General features: G+C 48.7%; 2 protein-coding genes across 7 annotated transcripts in view; both read left to right on the top strand.

The window, feature by feature from the left end:
• LOC115271172 (collagen alpha-1(I) chain-like) overlaps positions 1–8,844 on the top strand; it is a 38,227-nt gene extending 29,383 nt beyond the window's left edge. Inside the window, exons 16-20 of the mRNA XM_029910817.1 lie at positions 701–736; positions 3,293–3,427; positions 5,134–5,256; positions 8,026–8,106; positions 8,818–8,844. Of these exons, the coding sequence (XP_029766677.1) occupies positions 701–736; positions 3,293–3,427; positions 5,134–5,256; positions 8,026–8,106; positions 8,818–8,844 (402 nt within the window). The remainder of the gene's footprint in view (positions 1–700; positions 737–3,292; positions 3,428–5,133; positions 5,257–8,025; positions 8,107–8,817) is intronic.
• LOC112109469 (collagen alpha-1(VII) chain-like) overlaps positions 1–25,644 on the top strand; it is a 102,496-nt gene that overhangs the window by 1,495 nt on the left and 75,357 nt on the right. For 5 of the 6 annotated variants that reach the window (XM_029910805.1, XM_029910806.1, XM_029910803.1 and 2 more), the window contains exons 2-11: positions 701–736; positions 3,293–3,427; positions 5,134–5,256; positions 11,409–11,525; positions 16,676–16,741; positions 19,624–19,704; positions 19,809–19,859; positions 22,119–22,154; positions 22,286–22,339; positions 23,848–23,892. In XM_029910805.1, coding sequence (XP_029766665.1) covers positions 19,702–19,704; positions 19,809–19,859; positions 22,119–22,154; positions 22,286–22,339; positions 23,848–23,892 — 189 coding nt within the window. In that variant the 5' untranslated portion in view covers positions 701–736; positions 3,293–3,427; positions 5,134–5,256; ... (1 more) ...; positions 16,676–16,741; positions 19,624–19,701. The remainder of the gene's footprint in view (positions 1–700; positions 737–3,292; positions 3,428–5,133; positions 5,257–11,408; positions 11,526–16,675; positions 16,742–19,623; positions 19,705–19,808; positions 19,860–22,118; positions 22,155–22,285; positions 22,340–23,847; positions 23,893–25,644) is intronic. The other variant, XM_029910802.1, reaches the window with a different exon arrangement.

Raw genomic sequence — 25,644 nt, 5'->3', positions numbered from 1 at the left:
GCTCATCTATGGAGGTTATACTTGAGTTAATGTTATTTCCCTTGGTGGTAAATTGTATAGTCAATTGCTTGACCGCACTTTGGTTTGTTATGAAATATACTCAAGAGACTAAATAACCAATATCAGTCCGGTTTATTGCTAAAAGACACTAATCATGTAGTACAGGAAAAAAGGTTCAACATGATACCAGCTTCCAGGATGCCGTCTCGTGCAGCGTGGCTGAATTCACCTTACACAGAAGGCTTGCTTCCAGAGTGACACATTTCAGCTAGGAGCATTTATAGGATGATTTCGCAAGTTACAAACCTCTTTGCACATCACTAGAATTCAACCCACCAGTTCATAGCAGTTTCTTAACTTGTTGTTCTGTACCTTCCTTATCTTGGAGACTAGCTTTCCAGGTACTGGTCCAGGACGGTACCTCCCCAGCTCGTACCAGGGCAGAACATTAACGTGGTTTGCCATTGGCAAGTTTTCTATTTTCTAGTGCCAACGCTGACTTCAGCTTTGCAAAGTGTTGTGGGATAATTGACAGGGGTGAACAGAATTCAGTTAACATAACTTCCCAACACTTCTTTCTTTCTTTCCTTTTCTTTTCTTTTTAAATGTATATTCTATCCATGCACATAATATCTATTCATGTGGTGTATGCTACGCCCAACATATGTTCATTGGCTAACACCCTTCATTCCTAATTCAGGATCTGGAGAGACTTTTTGAAGCCTATGGGATCAAGGTATGTGAATGTTTTACTTTCTTTCTGAGTGTTTGGCCCGCTGCTGGCTCGCAGCCAGTTCCAGATGGAAATGGGACAGGGGGTGGGGCCCAGCTGGCCGTGAGCTGGTATGCAGCGGGGGGCTGTGCTGACGGAGCAGCAGGAGGAGCAGCCGGCCCCGTGCACTGCATCTTCACCCTGCCACCAGCCTTGCACGGCCACCCTCTAGGGTTGTCGACTGTCTAATCACACAAACCCAAACACCCTTGCCCTGCCCCTGCCCCTAGGCCATGCCCAGGGCCGGCTCCAGGCACCAGCTTAGCAAGCAGGTGCTTGGGGCGGCCACTCCGGAGGGGGGCGGCACGTCCAGCTGTTCGGCGGCAATTCGGCGGAGGGTCCCTCACTCCCGCTCGGAGTGAAGGACCTCCCGCCGAATTGCCACCGAAGTGCTGCAGATCGCGATCGCGGCTTTTTTTGGGGGGAGGGATGCTTGGGGCGGCAAAAACCCTGGAGCCGGCCCTGGCCATGCCCCTGCCCCTCCCCTTCTCCGAGGCCCTGCCCCCACACACTCCATCCCTCCTCCCTCCATCACTCGCTTTCCCCCACCCTCACTCACTTTCACTGAGCTGGGGCAGGGGGCTGGGGTGTGAGCTCTGGGCTTGGGGGTGGGGCCGATGGGTTCGTAGTGTGGGAGGGAGCTCCGGTCTGGGGCAGAGGGTTGGGGTGCAGGAGGGGATTCTGGCTCTGGGAGGGAGTTTGGGTGCAGAAGGGGGCTCAGGGCTCAGGCAGGAGCTTGGGGTGTAGGCTCTAAGAGGGAATTTGGATGTGGGAGGGGGCTCAGGGCTGGGGGTTGCGGTGGGGGGTGCAGGCTTTGACATGAAATTTGGGTGCAGGAGGGGGCTCAGGGCTGGGGCAGGGGGTTGGGGTGCAGGCTGTGGGCTCTGGGAGGCAGTTTGGGTGCAGGAGGGAGCTCCGGGCTGTGATAGGGGGTTGGGGCATGGGAGGGGGTGGGGGCTCTGGGTGGCGCTTACCTCCAGTGGCTCCCGAAGGTGGCATGTCCCTGCGGCTCCTAGGCACAGGCAGGGACGGCCAGATGGCTCTGTGCGGTGCATGCTGCCACCCCTGCAGCTCCCATTGGCCGCGGTTCCTCACCAATGGGAGCTGCGGAGTCGGCGCTTGGGGCGGAGGCAGCCTGCAGAGACTCCCTGGCCGCTCTTGCCTGCACCTAGGAGCCATAGGGACATACCGCTGCTTCCAGGAGCCATGCGGAGCCAGGGCAGGTAGGGAGCCTGCCTTAGCCCCGCTGCACTGCCCCCGTCAACCAGACTTTTGGCCTGTTAAAATCTCCAGCATTGCTTTCAATAGCAACCAGGAGATTGAGGCCGATTCCGGGAGACTCCTGGTCAATCCGGGAGGGTTGGCAACCCTACCACCCCCATCGTTGGCCACTGGACCCCCCCTCACACTCACCGCTGGTGGGCGGGAGGCTGGCGAGCAGGGATCCAGCCAGCAGCAGGACCCGCCAGTACTGCTGGATGGGAGACAGGAAATACGGGACAATTTGCCCGTTTTAAAGAAAAAGTCGGGACACCTGCAGGAGGGTTTAAATACAGGACTGTCCCTTTAAAAATGGGACGTCTGGTCACCCTAGTTCGCCCTTTCCTGATTTCTCCAGCCTTCCCCTCCCAGGGCCTCTCCCTGACCGGGGCACCCGAAGAGGGGGGCTATGGGGCCATCACTTTTAAGAGCTGTAAGGGCATGCGACAGGGTGGAGGGGGTGGAGAGGAGCGAATAGGGAGCGTGGAAGGAAACAGCAAGGAAGTGGGGCCTCGGGGGAAGGGTGGTGCGAGGGCAGGGCCTCGGGGGGGGAGGGGCGGTGCTGCCCACCCTCTGAACTGCAGTTTGCGGATGAGGCACAGGGGCACTAGCCCTGATGGCCAGTCCCTCTTAAATAGCTAATGTCACCTAGAGACAAACCCCCCCCCCCCATTTCCATAGTGTCTGGGCATCTCACTGTCTGGAATGCCTTTATCCAGTGCTGTATCCCCATCGCACAGAGGGGAAACTGAGGCACAGAGAGACCAGATCCTCCGTGTACTGAGGCTCCTGACTCCTGTTGAAATCAATGGGAGTTAGGTGCCTAAGTACTTTTGATGAGCTGTGCCTAGGTCATAGACGGAGTCTGTAGCACAGAAGGGAATTAATCTTGGCTTTTCCGAGTCCCAGCCACTGGCCCCACCTCCCTCCACAGCAGAGGTAGAGCACAACTAATCAGTGTCCAGAATGACCTCGGGAGAGATTGGTGAGCATAGAAGTGGTACACACACTTGTGGTGAAAGTCTCCCGTGCTGGTAATTCTGGGACCTTTCACCAGAAGGCAGTTCCACGGGGTACTGGCACTTCCTGGAGATCTGCAGGCGTCTGTCTGTCCATGTGCCAGGCAACGCCCCTGAGTGCATGTGTATCCTACTCTCACGTTGTGTGGGTTCTGCCTTTCTCAGTTACCTTGGGGAGCAGCGGGGGACAGGGAGAGAGGTGGTCATTGTTTGATCATTGATTGTTGATGTGCTGTTGCAGCTGGCGCTGCTGAAGGAACTGACCGATCTGCTCCTGAGGGATGGGCTTGAAGCGCTGATCCAGGGGCGAGCCAGCTCCGGGAAAGGCAAGCCTGCCAAGAAAAAGGAGGGATCTACGCAAGCTACGAACTATGCTGTGAGTATTCATCCTCCTGAACTTCCGCGGCATCAGAGAGAAGAAGGGGAGGAGAGCAGGGGGAAATGGAGGCACCGAGAAATGGCTTGTTCGGGGCTCCAGAGAAAGTCATTGGCAGAGCCAGGAATAGAGCCCGTTCTCATTGACGCCAAGTCCTGTGGTTTCAATATCAAGATCTTCTTTCCCTTCCCTTCCCCTCCCCTGCGGTGTTATCATTGCAAGAGTGGGGCTGCTGGAAGCATTGGTAGCTGGGAGCTGCAGGAGGACAGTTTATTATCATGCAGATTATGGTGATTTGTAGTAGCTAATACTGTTATGCCATCATATTATGTTGGAACGTGTTAATGGCTGCCATCAAGTGGGTCTTTGATCTTGTTAAAGCCTACAGGTGAGGTAACCACCCTTCAGGCTAAATGAAAGGAGCAAGTAAGCTACTTTATGGAGTGAGATAATTGGAGACAATAGAAGATATCGCCCAAGGCAATCAGACACCTGGCAAAACCTGAGCAGGGCTAAGCCATGTGGGCTGAGAGGGTTCCCTAGGACTGGTTGCAAATCCAGGGACTAGAGGATTGCTTGGCAAGCTGTTTGTGTAGGTTAGAAGTAGAAAGCCAGCAGAAAATGAGAGCAGCTGTCATGGACACAGCTGTCACAGGGACCAGAGACAGAGATCCTGGGGGCACAGGACTGGCTGGAAAGGCAGGATTGGAAACTGTGAGCAAGGAAACTACCCGCTGTTGTTTGTTTCACGGTGTTCAAGGAAACCGGACTTTTTCTACATTCTTTACATATAAACAGGATCACTCCAAAGAATATATCTGGCTCGCATAATCAGTTTCTGCCCCTAACAGAAACAACCCAGCCAGGCCCTGAATATTGGCTGATTGCTTGGGCCAAAGGGACAACAACATTTTAACCGACTCACGGGGCTTTTCACCTTAAAAAATCCCAGAGTGCTTTGGGCAGCCATCTGCTGCAAATGGCCTGGAACCAAACCATCAGAGCCAAACATCCCGGAAACGTGGGGTGTTTGAAATCTGAACCCAGGTCCAGATGGCCCTTCTCTTGACAAGCGAATGCAAAGCCTGGATGTGAAAAACCCCAGGGGTGTTTGAAATTGTTGTGCAGATTTTGGTTTTGTCTACACAGCAAGCGGCAGCAGGTCTCAGAGCCCCGGTCTGCAGACTCCAGCTCGCAAGGCTCGCGCTACCAGCACTAAGAACAGCCGTGTAGGTATTCAGGCTTGGGCTGGATCTTGGGCTCTGAAGCCTAGGGAGGGGGATGGGCGTCTACACCGCTGTTTTTAGTGCTGGAGCCCGAGTCTGTAGATCTGGGCTCTGGGGCTTGCTGCTGCGGACTGTGTAGACAGACCCTTTGTGACCTGGTGGCCCCATCCCTACTGCACCCATTCGGCCCCATTGAAATGCAGCCACCTCTGGGGAGGGAGAGTGGCAATCAGCTGGCGCACAGCTATGGTAAGAGGGGAAAATTTGGCCAGTGGTGCTGGAGCTAATCTCTACAGTCCTCAAGAGTAGCAGGCGCTCACCACAGAGAGCGGACAGGCTTCGTCTGCAAGACCTTCAAACAGCTGGTCTCACGGAACTCAATTAAATCTACCTGGAAAGGCTCACGGTCTCGTCTGACCCACTGGGAGCCCATGCTAAGATCGCTCAACTGGGTCTAACCACTTTTCTTGGGATTTACAGGCTTCGTTGAAGTATGATTTTTCTAGCGACCCTCTTACCAGTATAGCAGTCACTGAAGAAGACCTGAGTATTGATGTCGGGCATCAGCTTACAGTTCCAGCAGCTGTAGGACAATCTACTAAGGTAACAATAAGTTGAGGCGGTTTAGTAGGATTCATTCTTCGCATTTGGGGTTAATGGGTAGCTCCTAGGTTACTTAGCCGTTACTAGGCTGTCTCCTCTAGGCTATATTCATGTTCTTGCACAGTGCCCATCACCCGTGGTAATCCGAACACCTTCCAAAGATAAAGTCAGCGGTTAGCATCTGTTTCTCCATTTGACTAGTATTTTCAAAAGAGCCTAGTGTTGGTCTAACTTTTTTCCCTCTGAAGTCAATGGTACAAATCTACTTGACTTCATTGGAAGCAGAGTTTGGCTGAATGCAGAGAACACTGGTACATTTCATCCTTTGGTGTTGCCGTTTCCTGATGTGACGGTTTGGATCACAGAAACCCCCTTGGGGCTGCCAACCGATGTGCCAAGACTACTTCTGCCCCTGCTTTCCCTGCTAGCTTGGGACTCCAGAGCCCTGCCTGGTTGTGCCAGACATGCTTGCCAGCCACAAACACAGACCCAGGTCTGAATCACGTCCTACAAACTGCAAGCTTAACTGAAAGCAGTTTAAGAAGTGTTCCTGTCTTTAACACTCAGATGCCCAACTCCCAATGGGGTCCAAACCCCAAATAAATCTGTTTTACCCTGTATAAAGCTTATACAGGGTAAACTCATCAATTGTTCGCCCTCTATAACACTGATAGAGAGATATGCACAACTGTTTGCTCCCCCCCCCAAAGGTATTAATACATACTCAGGGTTAAATAATAAGTAAAAAGTGATTTTATTAAATACAGAAAGTAGGATTTAAGTGGTTCCAAGTAGTAACAGACAGAACAAAGTGAATTACCAAGCAAAATAAAATAAAACATGCAAGCCTATGCCTAATAAAGTAAGAAAACTGAATACAGATAAAACCTCACCCTCAGAGGTGTTCCAGTAAGCTTCCTTTTACAGACTAGTCTCCTTGTAGTCTGGGTTCAGCAATCACTCACACCCCTGTAGTTACTGTCCTTTGTTCCAGTTTCTTTCAGGTATCCTTGGGGTGGAGAGGCTATCTCTTGAGCCAGCCGAAGACAAAATGGAGGGGTCTCCCAGGCGCTTAAATAGACTTTCCCTTGTGGATGGAGACCCTCCCCTCCCCCTGTGTAGAATCCCAGCTACAAGATGGAGTTTTGGAGTCACATGGGCAAGTCACATGTCCATGCATGACTCAAAACTTACAGGTAGCAGCCATGGTTCACATGCTACCTTGAACGTCCTCAAGTAGACTTCTTGTGTGGATTGGAGCCTTCCAAGATCCATTGCCCATTAAGTGTTTCTTGATTGGGCACTTAACTTGCAAATTCCTTTCTAAAGAAGCTGACCAAATGCCTTACTAAGGCTATTTAAAATCAAACAAGTGTACAGTCAATATTCATAACTTCGAATACAACAATGACACATGCGTACAAATAGGATGAGTACATTCAGTAGATCATAACCTTTACATAGATATGTTACATGGCATATACAGCATAAAGCATATCTCAGTTATGTCATATATACATTCGTAAGCATAGTCCCATAAAGCATTATGGGGTGCAACGTCACACCTGAATCCATTGTGGGGCTTTTCTAATTTTCTCTGGGTGAAAGGTTAGCGGCAGCTCGTTATCTGCGTACCTCCCCACCCCACCCCGTGAGCAGCTCAGTGGCAGGAAGTGATGCTTCTAACTGTGTTGCTATTTGAAACCCAGATACCAGTGGCTTTGTCTTCATTTGTTGTTGGTTGTTTCATAAAATGACTGGCAGAAGGGTGGTCCATTGGTTACGATGCTAGCTGGAGACTCAGTTCCTGCTCTGCTACAGACTTCTGGTATGGCCTTTGCCAAGTCACTTTGGAACAGATTTTTAAAGGTATTTAGGCATTGCTGCACTCAGTGCCTAACTGATTTAGAAACCTAAATCTCATTGAAAGTCAATGGGACTTAGGCTTCTAAGTCAGTTAGGCATTGAAATGTTGGGCAAAGCAACATCTAAATACATTTAAAAATCTGGGCCTTAGCTTCCCTTTGTTTCAGTTCCTCATCTGTAAATCGGTGCTAATAGCATTTTCCAGCACTGCAGAGGTAAGATAAATGCATGAAAGGTTGTGAAGTACTCAGATACCCAGTATCTCCTGGAGACACTTGCCCAGGATCGCTTAAAATGGAGTGAAGTCCTACGTGATGGTCCCCTGCATTTTGAACTTGCTCGCCGACAAGCTGAAGAGGACAAGAGGCGTAGAAGGAAGGAGAGATTGGCTTCCAATCATGGTCAATTGCCTCCTGCTGAGCCTGAAAACATCTGCCCTCATTCCAATAGAACTTGTGGTTCAAGAATTGGCCTTATCAGCCACCTGAGGACCCATAACTCCCATGGAAGATGATCATACTCAGTAACGAGTGATCGCCCATCATCATCATCATCACTCAGATACCACGTTGGTATCCGAGCTAGATAGCATTAAAGTGATCACAGCATGGGATTATTAGCACTTCTGTGGCACACAACATCAAAGCGCTTCGCAAAGGTGGATGAGTAGCATTATCCCCATCTCACTGAATGGGGAAACGTCAGTTCAGAGAACTGAAGTGACTCACACAAGATCACACAACAGACCTAAGGTGGGAATAGAATCCAGGTCTCCTAGTTCCAGGCCCATGGACCCATGTGAATGCAGCTCTTTGGAAGACGCCAGTTAGCAGGAAGCCTCTAGTCACACACAGATATTTCTTTCCGCTGTGCCTCTTCAGCCCCCTTTCCCTGTTTTGTTAGGATGTAACAGGTCAGAAGAAACCTCTGGTTGATGGGACAACAGCCATCAGTCCTGGTGACTACACCGAGGTGGAAGTAATGGTAAACCAGACGTGCTCATGTCAGAGACAGCCGAAGGCTGAGAAACGGGAAGGCCGCCCTAGAGCACTGAATGCAACCCGGCTACAAACTAGCCAAGAAGAGCCCACTGCAGGGCGACAACATACTGCTGAAAATACCTCTCTTGAGTGCCAAGAGGTGGATGGGTCAGTGATAAGGGAGAATGAAGAGGTAACCTTGAAAATCCCCTTGCATGCTTAGCAGCTTATATTTGGTTTGTATGCCCAAGCTAGACCTGTTTGTTGTTGAGCATCTCATACACCAGGTCAGACCCAACAAAGGTGCTTCTGTGGAATTTATAAACAGAGACATTCTCTGTCTGAGGGTATCTTCCCATTAACCCCAAATGAGACCAAAATGTCCCCACAGATTCTCTGAATATTGCTTCTGATGCTCATTGAGGTGCCCATCTCAAAGCCCTGTTATAAAGCGAAAGGATTGGTCAAGCAACCAAAGGAAATGGGCTTACTTGTCCATAGCTTTCTGGAGACACCAACCTCACAGCCTGCTTCCTTCTAAAGGCCTCATGTGTGGAGAGGGTGACGTTTATATAATTTCCTTATTTCCCAGAATGCCACGCCCCAAGCCGGGACTACAACATGGCAGCCAAGAGAGACTACATTTCCCAGCCATCCTGCTGTCTTGGATCTCAAGTATCCCTGACCCTGACCACTCCCCTTCTCTTTCTGCCAGGGGAGTTCCAGCCCACCCTACTCCTGAGACTCCAGGCTTGGGCCTTAAAGCTGGGATCAGCTGCATGAACCTTGTCATAAACTTCAGACTGTTTCCCCAGTTAATTCCTCCCCCTCAGCGACTGTGCCCCTTGACCGAGGGGAATTTTTAAGTGGCAAACATGGGACAATGTAGTGTTGGCCCAAGAGCACTCCCTTGGAAGTCTCAAAGGGCCTACTTAGTCCATTGCACCCACTGAGGACTGTGTAGCCTACAGGAAACCCGTCACCCACCACCACAGAGAGATTCCGGTCATGGTCTGTGCTGGGATTTTAAAAATTAAATCAGATTTGCAGTGAGGTGCAGCCCTAGACACGGACATTCTCCTTTTCAGCACCAGCAAACATGCCCTGCTTCAAATACTGTCCCAATCCTCGCCAAGAGAGATCGGCCCTGAGTGCTCTAGTGCCGAGCGGGCAGTTCATTCTCTGTGCCCACTCCTCTCTTGGCCTCCGTTGAGAGTGGGTGCTAGCTGCCATGTGGATACAGGACTGGTTTTGAGATGAACAGAAACCCCGCCTGGCTAATGGAGCCCGCAGATCGGATGGTGAACTGCCAAGCTTACATAGGGTCCCAAGAAATCTCTTTGGTTTTTTGTGCTTAAATTCAGTCCTTTGCAGATATCTGTTTGTTGGGAATTGAGCTTACCTTGTGTGACCGGGGTCCCAGTTGGGGCCAGCTAAGGTTACTCAATTAGGGTGAACTGCAAAGAATGGGGCAGACAAACCCCAAAGCTGGTGGATATTCCGATACTTAGATTTACCAAGCCAGCATAAAACAGCTTCTTTATTACCTTACTGGTTGCCCAAAACCCAACAACACAGTTCCCTTAAAGCAAACCAGCCTCAAACCTCCATCCAGGTACCTAAGTCAAATATGATGAAGATTTCTGAAAATTATATAAAGAAAAGGTTCTACCAATCCCAAAGGATCAGACACATTATCGCCCAGGTTAATGAATATTCCAGATCTTACCCAAATACACACTACAGCCAATTCTTATTAACTAAACTAAAATTTATTAAAAAAGAAAAGAGAGAGAGTATGGTTAAAAGATCAATATATATACAGACATGAGTTCAGTTCTTAAGGTTCAGATTCATAGCAGAGATGGTGAGCTTTGTAGTTGCAAAAAGTTCTTTCAGAAGTAGTTCATAGGTTATAGTCCAATGTCCAATATCATTGCAGGGTGTTCCAGCTTAGGACAGGGATCTCAGTCCTTATGGCTTACGCTTCCCTTGTATGAAGCCTCAAGTAGATCTGAGATGACAGAATCAGGACCCACAGTGTCCTAGCATTCACTTGACCATGCAGTGCTGGGTAAACAAGAGGCTTTTGATGTAACCTTTTGCTTTCTAAACACCACCAGTAATTAGTTACACAAATGAACATAGGGCAATTTATCCATTAGGCAGTCTATCACAAACTTCCAAGAGACATATAGACAATGACATTACTTCACCCAAGATTCATCTAAATGTTAATATTCCCTTTTGATCTATGAATTAATAATTATAGTGACAGACAGGAATTGTCTGTTTACATGGCTAGCGTCTAAGATACACACAATTAGTGTCAAGTATCAGAGGAGCTTATGCTCCAATACGTCTGTTAGTCTAGAAGGTGCCACAGGACTCTTTGTCAGTATCAGAGGGGTAGCCCTGTTAGTCTGTATCCACAACAACAACGAGGAGTCCGGTGGCACCTTAAAGACGAACCGATTTATTTGGGCATAAGCTTTCGTGGGTAAAAAACCCACTTCTTCAGATACATGGTGTGAAAATTACAGATACAGGCATAAATATACTGGCACATGAAGAGAAGGGAGTTACCTTACAAGTGGAGAACCAGTGATGACACTTCTAACAATATAGGTTTGCATTTCAAAGTTCTAACCTATCTACTAGGAATGGCCCCCTTTACCATTCGCATACCTTTCTAACATGACTTTAAAGATGGGCTTTGGGTCATTCCGCCTGCAATAGGATAGAGGCTGGGCCCTCACCTGCAGTGTAGATAGCGCAAGTTTAAGTCCCTGATCTTCCTGCCTCTCCCACATCCCACCTGAATGCCCTAACCTGTTGGCAGTTCTGGTCTTTTGATGTGTCTCTGTGGCCAAAAAGTCCATCCTGGACCTGCAAAACCTTCCCCGTGACATTTTTGTCAAAAACGATACCGTTCCCTGAAAAGTGTCGGTTTTGACGAATCGGTGTTTTCTGACCAAAAAACATTGCTTCAAAAAATTCCCACCCAGCTTTATCCATAACCCGTCACCAGCCTCCTGAGCTACTCCGACTGCCCATGGTCTGCGTTTAAACAATACTCTCGTTGACAGCAGTGTGTCCTGATTTACCACGGAGCACTCAGGAGTCGGTCACCTTGGCTGTGCATCCTTGTACGTGTAGTGTTTGATTGATCGTCATATTGCTATTGAATATCTGATAAAGGGAAAGGGTGTGTGTGAGAGGGCGTAATAAGACTTTTACCTCATGGACTGTATGTGACATAGGAGAGACATGGTGCTCTAAAGAGAAATAACCTGTTTTCTTCAGGCTCGGCAGAGCCCAGCTGGTCTTGCTCTGGGGTCAGAACCTCCCGCACTGGGAAACATTTCTGAGGAGACACCAGAGCCCTTGAAGAAGAGGAGGAAGGAGAAAGACGTGAGCAGAGTAAGTGCTTTGCGTGGAGATGTATAAAAATGTCCATTCGCTGACTTTCAATTCATCTCTTCCCACACGTGATCCTAAAATAGACACTAAGGGAAGCTGCAGCCAAGGGGCTAGTGTTGATTGTTGGGGATCTACAAGAAAGTTTTGCCTAGGCTGGACATTAAGAAAAGCTTCTGAACTGTCAGGGCAGTTAAGCACTGGGACAGATTATCTAGGGAGGTTGTGGAATCTCCATCAATGGAGGTTTTTAAGACAAACATCTGTCAGGGATGGTCTGGATCAGTGGTTCTTAACCTTTACTGCAGCCTGCACCCCTTTGGTTCTCAAAATATGTTCTCACCCCCCTTAAACTTAGATATATTTTTTGTTTGTATATTACAGTAATTGTTAAAAAATGCATAATGTTAATAAATACATTGGTTGGATGAAACAAAGTAGTTGTACGTACGTGCCTGTGCTTAATTTGTGTTTTCGATGATTTACCTTCTAAAAAAATCTGGCATGTTGCAACCCCAGGGGGTGCATGCACCCCAGGTTAAGAACCACTGGTCTAAATACTACTTAGTCCTGCCTCAGTGCAGGGAACTGGACTAGAATCATTGGACTGGAAGGGACCTCAAGAGGTCATCTAGTCCAGTCCCCTGCACTCGTGGCTGGAGTAAGTATTATCTAGACCGTCAGGGCTTGGCTTAGGAACTCCTGAGGTCTAGCTCCGCATTCTCTCGGCTTCAATCGGTTGGACCAGGCTGCCTCTGACTTGCTGCCTTCATTCTCTGCCGTGCTCAGCCAGGCTCCATCCAGAGTCAGAATATCACTCCCCGGGAAATGGGTCCAGGGAGCTTCTGGCGCCCCTGAAGAAAAGGCCCTGGGGAGCGGAGGAAGGAGAAAGGAACCAACAGAGTAAGCCTCTGCACAGGCAGGGGTGTGACACCCTATGCCGTGTCTGGAAATCAACGAGTCTCCCTTGTCCCACCTGAGCCCGGTTGGGGCGGATTTCAGGGTAGGACCAGGAGATTTGAGGCTTTCATCCCTTCTATGTTGGCATTTCACGCCTTTGTATTTCTCTGCCCTTCTGCACATGCCTCATTACATCCCCTTCTCGGAGCCTGAAACGGGCCACTCTGGTGTGTGCGTAGCCCAATGCCTGACAATAATAAACCAGCATGTTCAGTCTTGTGCTCCCGAGTGACCCTACACTAAGAAACCAGTGCCCTCAGCTCAGCAGCTCTCCAGCAATAGAACATAAGAACCAATGGTCCATCTAGCCCAACATCCTGGCATCCAAGAGTGGCCAACGCCCTATGCCCCTGTGGGCTAGCGATGGGGTTAAGAGAGGCACAGTAAGGACATCCACTGTCATTTTCAAGCATCCAGGTGTTTATTAGAGAGAGAGAAATATTATTTTAGAAAATACTGCGAGATACGCTGGCTGGGCCCTTTGAACTGAGCTGAAAACCAGTGGTGTATCCTTACAAATACCGCTGCAATAATAGGCAGTGGGTTCTGGGTAGTTTGCGGCAATGATGCACATCAGGACGAAATCCAACTCTGATTAGAACAGACCTGCTGCCACTCCCCTCGCTTCAGGCCACAATCTTCTGCATAATGCCCGGCTCTGTCCCGAGATTTCAGAAGGAATTCAGATGCAAATCAGTGTAACTGTGAGCTAGTGTTCTGGGACCACTAGAGGGCGCCCAACACATACGGGCCTGGAACATATGTATTGTGCTCAGGAAACAGGTTCTCCGAATAAGCACACTATGGGAACTGGCATATTTGTCTCTGTTTCACTCCCCTGATTTTCCTTCTCCCTTCTCCAAGGGATATTTGAATGAAAACAAAATTCTTGTTGCTCAGGAGCACAGTCTGTGACCCAGATGTTCCTACATATCTAGCAGTGGTTAGCACTAGAGTCGAATCTGGCAGAGATCCAGCCTATTTTAGGAGTTTCTTGGTGCCTCTCCCTGGAGAGGAAAGTCTTGTGGTTAAAGGGCTACAGCAGGAACCAGAAGATCTAGGTTTATTCTGTGCTCTGCTACTGATGTCTCCATGTGACCTTGGGCAAGTCCCTTAGGCCTCCGTTTTCAAAAGTTGCCCCTCTTTTGGGGTGCTTCAATGGTAGGGTGCCCAACTGGAGACATCTAGGATTATTGGGGTGCTGGGCACCCACAGCTCCCATCAATTTCAATTGGCATTTTGGGTAGAAATCAGTCCCCAGGGGTCTCAGGTTTGGCACCCCAAAATTGGGGCTCCCCAAATCCATGGCTACTTCTGAAAATGTCAACTTCAGTCCTGCAAGTTGTTTCATGTCAGCAGACCCATGGGGCTCCATGCGGGGGCTGCCCACGTGGAATAATTCATGGGCTCAACCTTTCTGTGCCTCAGTTTCCCCATCTATCAAATGGGGGTGATAATACCTATTCATCTACTTCACAGGGGGATTGTGAGGCTAAATGTATTGATATGCGTCGATTCTGCACGGATGCGTGCCATAGCAGTGACTCTGAAAAGGATATAGGGGCGATAGAGAACAAGCCACGGAACATGACCTCCCCGTGCAATGCTGTGGCAAAAAGGGGCTGCTGTGATCCTTGGCGGTATAAACAGGGAAGCAGTGAGTAGGGAAGTGATTTTTACCTCCGGGTAGGGCCATGGTGAGACTAACACTGGAATGCTGCGTCCAGTTCTGGTGTCCGCATTTTTAAAAGGCTATTAAAAACTACAGAGGATGCAGAAAATGATCTGCAGACTGGAGAAAATGCCCTAGGGTGAGAGGGTCCGAGAGTTCAGTCTGGTTAGTTTGTCAAAAAGAAGCTTGAGAGGTGACTTGGTTACACCGTGTAAGTACTTTCGAAGCGAGCAAGTACTTAAGGGCTCTTTTCTCTAGCAGAGAAAGACAGAACCAAGAGCCAGTGGCTGGAAGCTGCACCCAGACAAACCCCAGTTAGGATTGTACCTAATTGGTGTCTACATTTGGCACAAAGGGATTAGTCCCTCGAACAAACTGGGAAGGGGAGAAGCAGATTCGGGGATGGCGGAAGCTTCCTAAAAGGGGGGGGGCCACCAACACCAAACTGTGGCCCCACCCCCGTGCTACCCCCCCCGAGACCCCGCCCCCACGATGCCCTTTCTCCCTGAGGCCCTGCTCCCATGATGCCTTGTCCCCCAAGACCCCACCCCTCACTCACTCTTCTCCTACCTCCCCCTGCCCCGTCGCTTGCCCTTATGGATGGTAAAAAGTAGGAGGGCCATGGCCCCCTGCGCCCCACCCCTCCTTCCAGTACCCCTGGGTGGATTCGTCATCTCTTGTTGTCTTCAGCTCAAGAGTGGCCGCCCTTCTGGATGCTGGGCTTCAGCCAAACACAAGATATGCGTTCGTCAAACACAGGTTATTGGCAGACATGCCAAACCTGCGGAAAAAACGCAGAAAGTGGGCTTGTTTTCAGCTTAATTGGCTTGTGAGTTGCTTGTTGGCTAGTTTTTGGCTTGTTGCTTGTTTGGCTTGTAGCTTGTTGCTTGTTGTAGCTTGTTGCTTCTTTTTTTTGATCAGCTCCCAGCAAGCAGGGGCAAAGGGGGTAAGCAGGGGCAAGGGGCAAGCAGGGGCAAGGTGGGGAGAGAGTCAGGTGCACAGCAGGCCCATCACAGTCCCAGACTGCACGCTGGGGGGATCTAGTCACAGAGTGTTGGGGTTCTTAGGGATTGGCTTGTTTTCAAAGGGGATTAGCTTAATTTTTGGCTTATTGTGAAAGTCGGGGTGCTTATTTACCGCGTGAAAGTTGGCAGCTGTGGTTATTGGGCTCAGCTGGGTGAAATGTTGGGCCAGAGGCCACACGAGATGATCTAATGGTCCCTTCTGGCCTTCTGCGAATCTGTAGAAAAGCCTAGACATTAAGTCAGGCTCCCCGGGTTGTAATGTCGCGTTTAGTTCCTATGGCAATAGTTATGGGCCCATCCCTGCCAGCACTCACTCCTGAGTGTCATCGCACTGAGACCAAAACCAGAAAATTCTGCCTTCAGGGGGGGGACAGGGGGGGGGGGGGGGGTAGGGAGGAGGGAGCGGAGAAACAGCTAGAACAAAAATACCCTACTTTCATGCAAATAACCCTTGCACCATCGAGGCAGTATTGTTTCTACAGATGGAACATTTCCCAGGAGTTCTCAGTAGGTCTGCAACAGGCCCTTTCATTCTGACAGCCAAACTAAACCCTCCGAAACGCCAAAGCCCATTCTAATCTCAACTTCAAAGCAGTCTCTTGCTGTTGATTTTGATGTAAAACTCCCTTTGACTTCATTGCGGGTTCTGTGTATGCAACGGTGGCAAGATACCAGCTTCCCTCTCCTCTTTACTTGCAGCGTGCCTCAGGTGTCTTTGGTTAAATAAGTACATACCCACCAGGGGGAAATACAGCTAGAGATAAATATAGCCGGTTGTTGTCCCCATTAGCAGCAGCTCTAATCAGGAAGCATAACCATTAAAAGGTTCATGGGGCCCTTGACAGATGTTGAGTTGATAATAATCCAAGTGGTTGGCTCCAGAGGTCCAATTTCTTGGTGGTAGAAGAGTTTACTAAAAGTGGGCTGTGGAATCAAATTAACTTGGTCGGAGAGAAAGGCAAAGCCAACCCAAGTAGTTGTGTCATACATAAGAACGGCCGTACTGGGTCAGACTAAAGGTCCATCTAGCCCAGTATCCTGTCTTCCGACAGTGGCCAATGCCAGGTGCCCCAGAGGGAATGACCAGAACAGGTAATCATCAAGTGATCCATCCCCTGTTGCCCATTCCCAGCTTCTGGCGAACAGAGGTTAGGGACACCATCCCTGCCCATCCTGGCTAATAGCCATTGATGGACATATCCTCCATGAACTTATCTAGTTCTTTTTTGAACTCTGTTCTAGTCTTGGCCTTCACGACATCCTCTGGCAAGGAGTTCCACAAGTTGACTGTGTGTTGTGTGAAGAAATACTTCCTTTTGTTTGTTTTCAACCTGCCATCCTGGATGGGAAGTAGAAGTTACTTTCCTCCATTTGAGTAATAACAATAAGAGTACTGCCTGAGACCTCCCATCCAACCATCTTGGCCACTGCAAAGAATCCTATAGTGCCAATGCCAAGAGAGCTCCCAGTCTGAATTGTGCTGTTTTCTTTTGCAGCCTGATCATTCAGTGGGCAACAATGGTTCTTCTGAAGCAGCTGATACAGTCCTCCCAGACATAAAGGTAACAGGCCGCATCTGCTTGTCCTTGCTTAGCTCCTTCCACATTCCCCGCTCCAAAGGAGGTAACATGTTTCAGGTCTTCGTGAGCCTGGCCTTGCTCCTGGAAATTGCACCATGCAGATCATTGAAGTCAACATGGGCGCAATGGCAAAGATGCACAGAGCAGCTTGCAGGCCTGGAGCCCTCGAGATAAAAGGTTCCTGCTATAGTCCCCGTAGCTATTATTCTGATTCTTTATTTGTAGCATGTAGGAGCCCCCGTCATGGACCAGGACCCCACGATGTTAGGTTTGTAAACATGGGAAAGTCACGTCACCGCTCTGGGCCTCAATTTTCCCATCTGTAAAATGGGGATAAAGATACCTCTTTTATAAAGTGCTTTGAGATCTACTGATGAGAAGGGCTAGATAAGAAATGGGTATTCATATATAATTATTAATATATTAACAAATAGACAGTCCCTGCCCCAAAGTTTACAATCTAACCTAATCTATCAAGTCCCTTATCTTTTAAATTATGTCATTATAGCAAGCACAAGTAGCATCCACTGTAGTTAAACTGTATAGCTTCTGTTTATCACCCTCTTTTCCCATCCTTGTAACTTTCCAAAACTTTCATTTTGGGGGCTGAAACTTTCCTCTCTTGGTAAAACCTTCCAGGTAGGAAAGTGGGGTTTTTTTCCCCCTAGAGCATTTCAGCAAATTCCTTTGGGTTGTCTGGAGTTTGACAAGGTGGGGGAAGGAACCAAACCACCACTTTAAAAAACATTCTTGTAGATATCATAAAATCCACCCGCCTAAAGGGCATACTCGTCCGCACCCGCTCAGTGGGGTGCTCCAGTGATGTCTAGCCCGAAGCTAGAGGATGCACCTGCTACAGCTTTGGCTAACAGAGCTGGGTCTTTTAGCAGTACAGGCTCATGGTTTAGGATCCAGAGGTCACAGGTTCTATCCCTGCTGCTGAAGACCTACCTGGAGTCTGTTGCACGACTAGGAATGGATAAGACTAATGGGGCTCATTGATGTGGGAAATTACCACAATTGAGCTCCAGTGGTGGAGATGGACATGCGATACTCTTACCACATAGCTTCTTCTTTCATAAACCCCTCTTATGGCTGAACGACTGGGGCCAGGAAAACACTGCTAAACTCAAGCCACACAGGAAGTGCCCAACCCCTTTGGGCCTGGTGCTTGCTCACATGGACAACGTTCAAGTTTGTCTTGCACCAACAGGCTGGTCGGTCAGTTATTAGATGCACGAGGACCCGTGACCATAATCTCTACCATTCACCAGCGGTTCCCCAGTCTCTTCTTTCCCATTTCCAACAACTCCCCTCTTCAGCTTTCTGCACTGTCCATCCCTAAGTGGCTCTGCCTTTTTGTCCCCTTCCCAGATGTGCAAGGATCATGAGCTGGTAATAAACCCAGAGGTACAACAGAAGCCAGTTAATGAATTAAATTAAAGCGAGAACTAGTGGGGAGCTGGGAGAAATACTGTTATTTTGCTTTTTACTTCACTCCATTTTATTTCGGGGGGACGCGATGAGCTAATGCTTTGATTTGATCAGTTTGGTTCCCAGTGAATTATTCAATGATTATTATTTATTTATGTGTATTGCAGCAATGCTTAGGAGCCCAGTCATGGCCCATTGTGCTAGGTGCTGTACGAACACAGAACAAAACGAGAGTCCCTGCTCCAAAGGGTTTACAATTTATTCAGGGTAAAATCCCCTCCTGTGAAGAGGGCTTGCCTGGAACAAATTGATGCCCCCTGTTCTTGTGTTGGCCCTCTGCATGGAATCAATTTCATCCACACTTCCTGTAACAAATCACTTCCAAAACGTTGTAAATAGGAGACGGAAACCACCCTGGGGCTTGGTACCAATATTTTGATGCTACAGTTCTTTTTCTCTGAGGCCCGATATTTCTGTCACGATGGGTTAGATTCTGATTCCCTTCCTCATGCCGAGTAGCACCGTATTGCACGGAGAGTCACGTTAAAGTCAGTGGGTGATGTACATGCATCCCAGGTGAAAGTAACCAGTCTTATTTGCATCATAACATGCAGTTACGTGTGAGAGGAAGAACGAACTTGTGGTTAAAACACATGGGTGGGAGTTTAAAAAATGGGGTTCTGTTCCTGACTCTTCCACAGACAAAGACCTACGATCCACTAGGGTAGTTGAGTTTATTTCAGCATGAATCACTCAACTCCTTTGTTTTCATGTCCTGGCGGTTCATGGTGTGTGAGTGGCGTGGGGAGTAATGTCTGGCAACTTCTAATTTCCTCCCTTTCAAAATACAGGAGCAGATAATTGAGTGCAATTAATATGTAGGAACTCCTATAGGCATCGAGTATTTACTGCTAGCACTGTTAGCACAGTTTCTACCATATACATCTCACATGTATGCTGCCAGAACGTCCCAAAACACAAACATTGCAAACATCTGTGAGTTGCAGATTAAGCCATTCCCATCTGGCCTTTCATCACATGTGTTGGTGGGGCCTTTGGCCATTAATATTCCAGTGCTTTCAGTGGAATATACCAAGTCCACTAAGCACCACAGCAAGTGTGCTGTACCTAGACTCAGCAAGTGCACCAAGCACCACTGCAGTTGCGTGTTACCTAGACATGGTTGGTACGTGTAATAGCCCAAAAGGTAGGTGCATTCTTCCTGGATGTACCTGGTATCTTCAGCAACACCGCAGGTGAATACTACATGGACGCACCTGAACAGTTCAGTGACACTACTGCAATTAACACTAGCAATTGCAATGTGTTGGCTTTTTTGAAGTATCAGTAAAGTTATGGCACAGTGTAAAATTAAATAATCCAATTTACGCATCTGAGTGCTTTAAGGGATGCTGTTTTCCTTCACGCAGGAAAATGCAGATCCAGTTGACGGCCCTGAGTTAACGAGCCATGTTAGAGTCAGAAGAACGGCTGAGAGACAGAGGCACATGGTAAAGACCCCTGTTTCCACCACGTCAGTCTGTTATGCATGAGCGCAAAGCAATCAACACTATTTGGAAGGAAGCGGTAATAACTCCTTGTTGTCCCTATACAGGTTCACTCACCTGGTGCCGCTGGAGTTCAGAAATCCCCGGCTGGATATGTGGTAAGCGATGGCCGAATATCTGGAGTGTTTGCAGAGATAGTGCTTATGAGATTCATAGATTCATAGATTCTAGGACTGGAAGGGACCTTGAGAGGTCATCGAGTCCAGTCCCCTGCCCTCATGGCAGGACCAAATACTGTCTAGACCATTCCTGATAGACATTTATCTAACCTACTCTTAAATATCTCCAGAGATGGAGATTCCACAACCTCCCTAGGCAATTTATTCCAGATGGACACTGGGGTAACAGCTCTTGCTGCTTTCTCACTCATTAAAAATAGTAATACACCTAGGGTGAGGGTGAAACGCTCCCTGTAAATAATAAACAAGCAGCAGCAGCAGGCAAGCCAGTGTCCCTTGGTACGGCTAAGTGCTCCTCCCAAGAGAGATGGGGAAGGGAAGTGTATGATGCTTAAAGAACACAAGAGGAACAGAGAAACCAACGTTAATCACTGATGGAACACAATGGCCAACTTTGGGGAAGTTTTGTGTGTGCAACAAATATATCTATACCCACACACACAATTATACACAGCTGTTTTATTGTGGTTATGTATGTCAGATTGGACATGTGAAACTCTAAACAGTTCTTCAGCGTTACAGCAGAGCAAAAATCGGGAGTGGCAGAAGGTCTCTAAAAGTGGGGGGGCCACCAGTTCCCGAACCGTGCCCCCCCCGCCGCCCCTTCCCTCTGAGGCCCCACCCCCACACCACTCCTTCCCCCGAGCCTCGCACCTCCCCTACCCCTTTTCCCTAAGCCCCCGCCCTCGCACCACCCCTTCCCTCGAGGCCTCACTCCCACTCCACCTCTTCCCCCCCAAGACCTGGCCCACACTTGCTCCTCTCTGCCCCCCTACCCCATCACTCCCTTACAGCTGATAAAAAGTGGGGAGGGGGGCTGTGGCCTCCTGCCCCCCTGTTCTGGCGCCCCTGGCCGGAACTCTCGCTATTTCTACATTTGGTTTCATCCCAGATTGGGAAAAAGAGTCAGGATATCCAAATTTGTAGTGGAAAAAAAATTCAGAAAATTTGTTATTTGGAAAATGTCAAAAGAGTTCACTTTGAGTTGGTTCAGTGTTAGACTGCATCTTCTTATGGTGCCGCAGTGCCTCATGGGAGTTGTAGTTTGGATGCCACATGCCCTTATTCCCCCTTATGGGCTGGGCTGCCTGGCCAAACTACATCTCCCATGATGGACCTCAGTCATGTGACTCTCACGATGAACCATGCAGCTCCATCAGAGGGAACCTGCATTCTCGGAAAAATTTCTCTCTGACGATTTCTGACCTGCTCGCTTACCAAAACATTTGGTCTGAAAAGTAGGTTTGGTAAAAACTTTTACAGAACTTAAGACTGATATAAATGTTTCCCTTTAAAAAAAAAAAACTTAGTGGAAACTGGTTCTTTTAAACAAGAAAGCATTTCCCTACTATGGCCCTGATTCTGCAGCTCGGCTCGTGGAGGGTCCTCTCAGACTGCATGAATAGGAGCCCTGATTGGGAGCTGTGGTTGACACAAAGGAAATTTTTGTTAGGGAGGGGTAAGCTACTGTGATGAACCTATTGCCATCCCTGTGAGGGCAGAGTTAAGGTGATACAGTTGTGTTGTGTGTGAAGGAACATCTTAACTGGGCATTTCCTGCTTTATGTACATTCCTTGTTGGGATTTTGTCTTGTAACGCTAACATTCTTTTTGGGGAGAGGTGTGGAGACCTCAACTGAGCATTTACTGCCTTTCTAACCATTGGGTTTGGGGCTCTGAAACCTTTTGTTCCTCAAGTGCATGGGGAGCAAAAGCCACCTGAACTCCAGATAACCACGTTTGTTGTGAGTCGATCCTAAAGTTTCACTTATTTTCCTTTTCATTGCACTTGATCATACTGAAAAACCAGACAATAGGCACATTCTGCTCTTGGTTCCCACAGCCTAATTTCGGAACAGCTTCAATGAAATCCTTTTTGTGTCATTCGCCCCTATGTTCAATTGGATAAGGCTGCGGCTAAGTGACCCCTGATAAGTGTTCACTGATTCTTGCTAAGACGTAACCTGTCCACTAAATGCACCCAATTCACCACGGTTGGCATCGGGATGCAGTAAGAATGAATGGTTGCATTGATTGTGAGAGGTATAAGGTGCCTCCATGTTCAAATAGTTCTTTCCCACGTGTTGTGGATGAAATATCTCTGAAATATGAAATATTAGCATGCAATCATACGCTCTCCTCTGAAAACCTCCTCCTCTGTTTTTTTTTAAATTCAAGACATATCCAGGACCTCAAGGCGCAAGGAGGATCAAGGTAATACATTTATTTTATAGAGCTGTTACTACAGCTCCGTGCATGTTAGATGCAGCTGGTTCTTCATCATTCTGTCCAAAATCTCCTGTTTGATTGTGTGTGTGTGGGGGGCCTCTATTTTCTTTTTGCAGAAGCAGGAGTCAGACATGGTGGATCCAGAACTGGTGCCGTTCCAGGGTCAAAAGGTCTGAGTTTTTCTTTAACGTTTTAACAAAACAAACAAACAAAACCCCCACAGAATCGGAGCTCTGTCACAGAGCTGATCTGAAAAGCCTTTAAAGACAAATTAAATCCCTGAAGATCCCAAATAATCATCAGCCTATTGGGCCTGACTCCCCACGGCTCAATGTCTTGTAAAGTCATTTACACTGGAGCAAAAGGGGTGTCAGTTCTTGTTGCTGTTTATTATTTGTATTATGGTACCATTTAGATGCCCCAGCTGAGATCAAGTGCCTCTTGTGCAAGGTGCTGTACATGCATATGAAGAGTTTCCAGTCTCAATACATGATACAGACAAAAGTGGGAGAAAGGAGGTCGTATTATTCCCATTTTACAGATGGGCAGCTGAGGTGCAGGAAGTTCAAATTGTATGGCTACACTGCACACTAAGCCCGGGCTCTGACTCAGGTTTGAGCCCAAGCCCCGCTTCCGTCCACACACAAATCAGTCTGACTTGGGTCAGCCAGCACTCAGGACCTGGGTTCTGTGACTTGGCTCCAAGCCCTGTTGTTTTGCAGTGTGGACGCAGCTCAAGCTGCAGATCTGAGTCAGAAGATCTGGATAGTGAGGTCTGGATGTGTTAGCATGGCTGTGAGATCTGGGTCCGGCAGTAGTAAGCCACAAAGCTGTGGGGATGCCCAAGCAGAGGCTTGGAAACACCAAGTGCACAAACTCAGCTCCCACAGACCCGGGTTTACAATGTAGGGTAGACAGAACCTTGACTGGCCCAGGGTCACTGTGGCAGTTGAGGGGATGCAGCAGTGCGTCATTTGTTCGTGTTGCTCTCCATGTTTGCAGGAGAAACCCAAATGCAGATCTCAGCAGGTGAAAAGCCTCGCTGGAGCTTGGCTCGCGATGATGCCATCACAAGGACTCACACCAGCCCCCATGCAAATTTCAGCCCTCCCTGGGGAAAACTCCCTCTGATTGGCTGTCTCCCCCACTTCCCCGTGCTCTGGGGAAGAGCAGCCAATGAGGGCTGCTGCACGAAGCAGGCAGAGCTCTCCCGCTGCCCCTCAGGAGATGGAGCCCAGCCCATGGAAGAGGCCCCCAAACTACAACTCCCATGAGGCACTATGGCAGTATTTCCAAATAGTCCCAGTTTTCAGCCAGAATTTTTTGGCCTCAAATTTCCACCAAATAATCAAAAATTTCCTTGGAAATTTCCAACGAAAAGGGATTTGGGGGTTTTGGGTTGAAATTTTCTTTGCGGGGGGAAAAAAAAATCACATTTCACCCAGTTCTATCCTATAGGCCCCTCTTCCTGTGTTAGAATAACAGCCAATCTCCCTTGTTCCCACCCACACCACAACGAACGTACATCGGTCCCCTTCATCATCTCTCTAGTCTAACAATGTGTATTTCCATTGTGCCCATCACTGTGGTATCTAGGCATGAACTGGACAGATTCAGAGCTCAGGTCAGTCACTAAGGTTAGCACAAAGGAGTGAAGGAGCGGCTTTTTGCTTTACAGGGAGAAAAGGGATCTCCTGGAACCAGGGGAGACAAAGGAGAAAAGGTACCTTTCAATTGTTTTGTGTGTTGCAGCAATTTTTGACATGGGGAGCGAGTCCCCGGCTCCCTAGGGGGCTGACCTGGCTATCCATTGCCAGCCAATTACTAACTCAAGTCCTAGATGGATCTGGAGTCCGGGAGTTTTAAATGGGGCCCTGATTGCTATGAGAGTGACCCATGTCGGCACATGTTTAATTAGTTAAAGATCATGTGCCAATAGATAGTGCCCAAGAATACATCTGCCCCTTTCTGCAGCAGACTTGAGTTCCCTACTGCCTTGGGTCTTCTGTTTGTGCAAAACGGGGGTGCAATGCTACCAGCTCAGAACGGGGAGCATCTCACAGCCTCTTTGCACTGGTGGAAAGGACGGTGGAAGGTGCAAGGCAATGGGACGTGGGCCCAGTCTGTCCGGCTCAGCGGCAGACCTCAAGCAGGATCCCCCGAAGCTGTTGCTGTGCTGATCCAGGTGCTCGTAGCAATGCGCTGTCCTAGGGGATGTGGCCTTTTTTATTTCACAGATGGCTCTAGAGAAATAAACGGTGGAAATAGTCAAATGTTCCAGGATGCGAAGGAGAGGGGAACGTGGTTCTCAGTCAGGGCAGGGAAGCAGCACAAAGGATTGTTGCAGACTAGGAGAGACGATGGCCGGTGTGAATCCAGGGTGACAGAGCAGGAGGTACCTAGGATCATACAACAGTTCCCACCAACTATCAGTGAAAGTCAGTGCTGGGCAGGCGTTTTAAGCCATGTGTCCAGCGTCTAGGGCCACTGAAGTGGATTGCACTGAGTCTATGTGATGCCATTTGTATCCAGTGAATGGGCGGATGGGTAAACTGGGATGGGAATGCCACTGCACGGCCAGCAATCATGCGGTTGCTAAAAGTTTGGTGGCACAATAAGCTCGCCAGTGATGGGCGTCGACTGAAGGTCTAGCAAGACCACCTTAAGGACCTAGCTAGGGATCGACCTGGGTGGCGTTCAATCCGCAAGGAGGCTGCGTGCCTTTGGGATAACGATGATCGGAAAGCCAGCTGGGCCACCTGTTCTACGAATTCTGCAGTAAGCGCAGTCGAAGGCATGTCGCTGTAAAAGTGTCTTGGGAGCGAGGAGGGAAGAAACTGCAAGCATCAGAATGGTTTGCTCGAGGGGTTGTGTCATTAAATGGTCACACTGCAGAGCTGTCTGTAACGTGCATGCTCTGTAGTGAGGGAGATGAGGAAGGACTGGGCATCTAGAAGAGGTGATGTCTTCTCCTTGCCAGGGGAGATGGGGGAGCCGGGAGAGAACTTGAGCTGCAAAGTCTGCATCCGGATCCAGATCAGAAGTTTCTTATGGTCCGACAGTTGGGATCCAGCATGTGGGTTTTGCCCATAGGAAAGATAAAGACTCAGGTCCAAATTCCCCCAGTGTTTGGGGCATTCAGACCCTCTTTAGTTCCGGCCTAGCTCTAGTACTGACCAGATCCACAGTGAATTCGGAAGAGCAGGCTGCTGGCCTAAGATTGTTTGTTCCTGGTGCTTAAGAGCTCCTTTGAAGCTGCTTCCTACAGACAAGAGCGCCTGGATTTTAACCCCCAAAGCAGTGATTCTGTCCCTAAAAACCACTCGTTCATATCTGCCTAGGACCTGCTGGTGATTCCAAGGGTAAGACTGCAGGAAAGATCTACGATTTATCTGTATACACTTAGGATCATTCAGCTAGTGCTCTCCGTCCCTTTTGCTCCACGACCAGGGCCGGCGCTTCCATTTAGGTGACC

Source organism: Terrapene carolina, unplaced genomic scaffold, assembly GCF_002925995.2.
Source record: "Terrapene carolina triunguis isolate 2854851 unplaced genomic scaffold, T_m_triunguis-2.0 Scaffold68, whole genome shotgun sequence".
Lineage (NCBI taxonomy): Eukaryota > Metazoa > Chordata > Testudines > Emydidae > Terrapene > Terrapene triunguis.
This window is presented reverse-complemented; position numbering and strand designations above follow the sequence as displayed.